Source organism: Egretta garzetta, unplaced genomic scaffold, assembly GCF_000687185.1.
Source record: "Egretta garzetta isolate BGI_Z169 unplaced genomic scaffold, ASM68718v1 scaffold18, whole genome shotgun sequence".
Taxonomy (NCBI): Eukaryota; Metazoa; Chordata; class Aves; order Pelecaniformes; family Ardeidae; genus Egretta; species Egretta garzetta.
In genome coordinates, this window is record NW_009260616.1 from 2,759,717 (window position 1) to 2,762,495 (window position 2,779).

At 41.4% G+C, this 2,779-nt stretch overlaps 1 protein-coding gene across 3 annotated transcripts in view; it reads left to right on the forward strand.

Annotated features, from left to right (window-relative positions):
- The first annotated feature begins 1,781 nt into the window (after positions 1–1,781).
- Positions 1,782–2,779, forward strand: part of KPNA5 (karyopherin subunit alpha 5) — a 19,788-nt gene continuing 18,790 nt past the window's right edge. For 2 of the 3 annotated variants that reach the window (XM_009645225.2, XM_035900685.1), the window contains exon 1: positions 1,782–1,939. In XM_009645225.2, coding sequence (XP_009643520.1) covers positions 1,811–1,939 — 129 coding nt within the window. In that variant the 5' untranslated portion in view covers positions 1,782–1,810. Of the gene's footprint in view, positions 1,940–2,600; positions 2,709–2,779 lie in introns of those variants that run through there. The other variant, XM_035900686.1, reaches the window with a different exon arrangement.

Consider the following 2,779-nt stretch of genomic DNA (forward strand, 5'->3'; position numbering starts at 1 on the left):
GCGGCCTCCCCCGGCGCTGCCAGTCGGGGAGGGGGCGGTGGTTCGGCAAGGCGCGGTGTTCGGGGAGCCTTGCGTAGGCAGGGAGGGGAAAAAAACCCCAAGCTATCGCTAGGGTACGTCTTAGTCTAGGCACAACAAGTAGGCGAGATGCAGGATGTGGTGGGAAGAGGGATTTGGTGTTAAAACGAGCGTAGTTTTGCAGAGCAGAAGTGCAGACTTCCTTGGATCTAGATGGAGAAGTTGCGAAGCCTGCGTAGATCAGGGACTGCCAGTCTTTCTGCCCGTGTCGTGTCTATACCAAAACCCTTTGTGGGCAGAATGAAGCTATGACTTTGTAAGCTTTTCTTTTTGAAAATGGTTTTGGGGAGAGCTTCCTTCCCGTTGTGCTTCTGTAACTCTCTATTGAGCTGGTGGCCTAAACTGGGTTACTTTGAACGCACGCTTCTCTTGCTCAGTTCGTTGCTTGGCCTGACAGTTTTATTAGCACAACTAAATTAGCAACACAAGAGTGATTAAGGAAGTGATGATGTTCTAGGGCTAGGTAAGCCAGCAGTGTTGTTGGAAAAATTATCTTCTTAAATTGTATTTCAGAAGTGACATGACAATTACTAGAAGATTGCTTTAGATGGTGGCACACCGTGGCACATCGTGGTCCAGAGATGGCAGTAGTTTACTGAGGCTCTTGTGAAGTAAATGTGTTTGGGTGAAACAGGCAGCAGAGTCCTCGGGAGTGTCTTGTTGATGTCAGCTGAAGTCTGTGGGCTGTTTTCCTCTCATAGCTCATAGCTTGTGTTTATTGATCAGCAGTCTTTGGTACTGCTGATATAAAAAAAATGAATAGTCCCAGCACAGAAGCTGGCAGAGAATTGTGCGCGGCTCAAGAGCTGCAGTTCAGATATTCTTATGTATGTTTTTCTGTTGTGGAAGAATTTCAGACAACAGAGGATTTGTACAGAGTCTTAAATCCTATTTTTGACAGTTATTTCTCAGATGAAGGCTGCAGTTTTAGCTTTAAAAACTAGCACCATGCTATTAACAACCTTTTTCAGTCAGTTTTATTATTTCAGTGACAGAATCATGTTTTATCACTTTTATCTTTTCACAACTGATATGCCTGAAATGACAGGCAGATTCCCATCCTCTAATCCATCAAAAGAGCTGTTAATTAGAATGGGTCAATCATTTTGTTAGTTTAAAATGGAGAAGAGTATGCCTGTCTGGGTGCTAGTGACCCTTAATTTGTTTATCTGCAGAGTTTTTTCTTTGTACGGCTTAGAAGGAAACACGGGATAACCTTTAGATCCTGTGTTATGTTTGCAAGATAGGCATCTTAAAAAAAAAAAAAAAAAACAATTCAGGAAGATGTTAAATGAAGCAGTAATTACTGCAGGTGGGTTTTTTTAATTTGTCCGTGTTTTTTAATACATTTAATGTCTTCTTTATGAGAGGAGGAAGCAAATTCCTTTACTTGCTTGCAGAATCAAAATTTAGCAGTGTAATGTTTTTGCTTTTTGCTTCTCAGTTTGCTCATAAGACCTGTAACTTCTTTTTGCAGTAGCTTATGCCCTTTAATGAAGTATCTGATCCCTGAGGTGATCTGTAGTTTAATCTGCAGTTTAGAAATGCCTGTCTAGGCAAAGATTTTTCTCTGATTTCTACCTTAGAGATTTTTGTTGATGAACTGGGTATTGCAAGCAGCTGTAGGAATATAGAGCTGCTTCTGTAGATGCTTTTGTAGTACAAGAGATGGCATGTTTGCCTTACAAGGTTTGGCCTTTTGGAGTAATTTTTCTTTTTTTTAATAGACAACATGGCAAGCCCGGGTAAAGATAACTTCAGAATGAAAAGCTACAAGAATAATGCACTTAATCCCCAAGAAATGCGCAGACGAAGAGAGGAGGAAGGAATCCAGCTTCGGAAACAGAAAAGGGAAGAACAGGTAAGTATCTTGGTGAGCTGTTAACTGTTAAGTGCTTGTGAAGCTAAATTCAGATATGCTAAAGGACTTGAGGAGATTCCTCCTGTGGAGCAGAACCCAGAGCGTCAGGTTGAATGTCTGTTTTCTGTGCAATCTTGGGGAGCACCAGGCACTTCTCAGCAGGACCGTAAAACAAGATTAAGTGAACAAAAGCCGTCTTAAGTCACTAGGGCACACAGAGGAGAGACCCATGTCTTAAGTTTAGTCCTTAGTCTAGTTTTAAACATGTATGACTGGGCTGAAAGGGTACTCTTTATTTCCAGTAAGGGTTAGAAACCTTGCATTCTCTTCTAGAGTTTGGCCCAAAGTTGTACTGGTAGGAAAGAACTATTTTTGTCTTTGAAGCCATCCTTCAAGTTGTCCAAAAGCTTTTCTGCACTGACTTAGTAAAGTGGCTACCAATTAGTGATCCTTGAACTATTTATTATGTATAACATTTGCAGTTGTCTTCCTTGAATTTTTAGTGATCAGAGCACATGAAGCATGGTATAATTTAATGGTTTGTGGTAGTTCCTTTTCCCAAAATGTTCAGTAGTTTCTTGCCAGGCAAGTAAAGAATGGAGTTTGGTGTTTTTTGCTTGGTCTAAAGTGGCTGAATTTGTCTCCCACAACCTAAAGAGTGTCCCAGGCACAGATCTACAGTCTTCTCTGGGGTGGGAATGCTTACCCTTCTCCTGGGAAAATGGTGCTACTGCATGGAAAAAGAATTTAAATTAGTTGGGCCAGAGAGGTAAGAGTAAGAAGTAGTATGATGCTGGAGCATTTACCTCTGAATGGATAACTGTACTGCAGTTCCTGCTG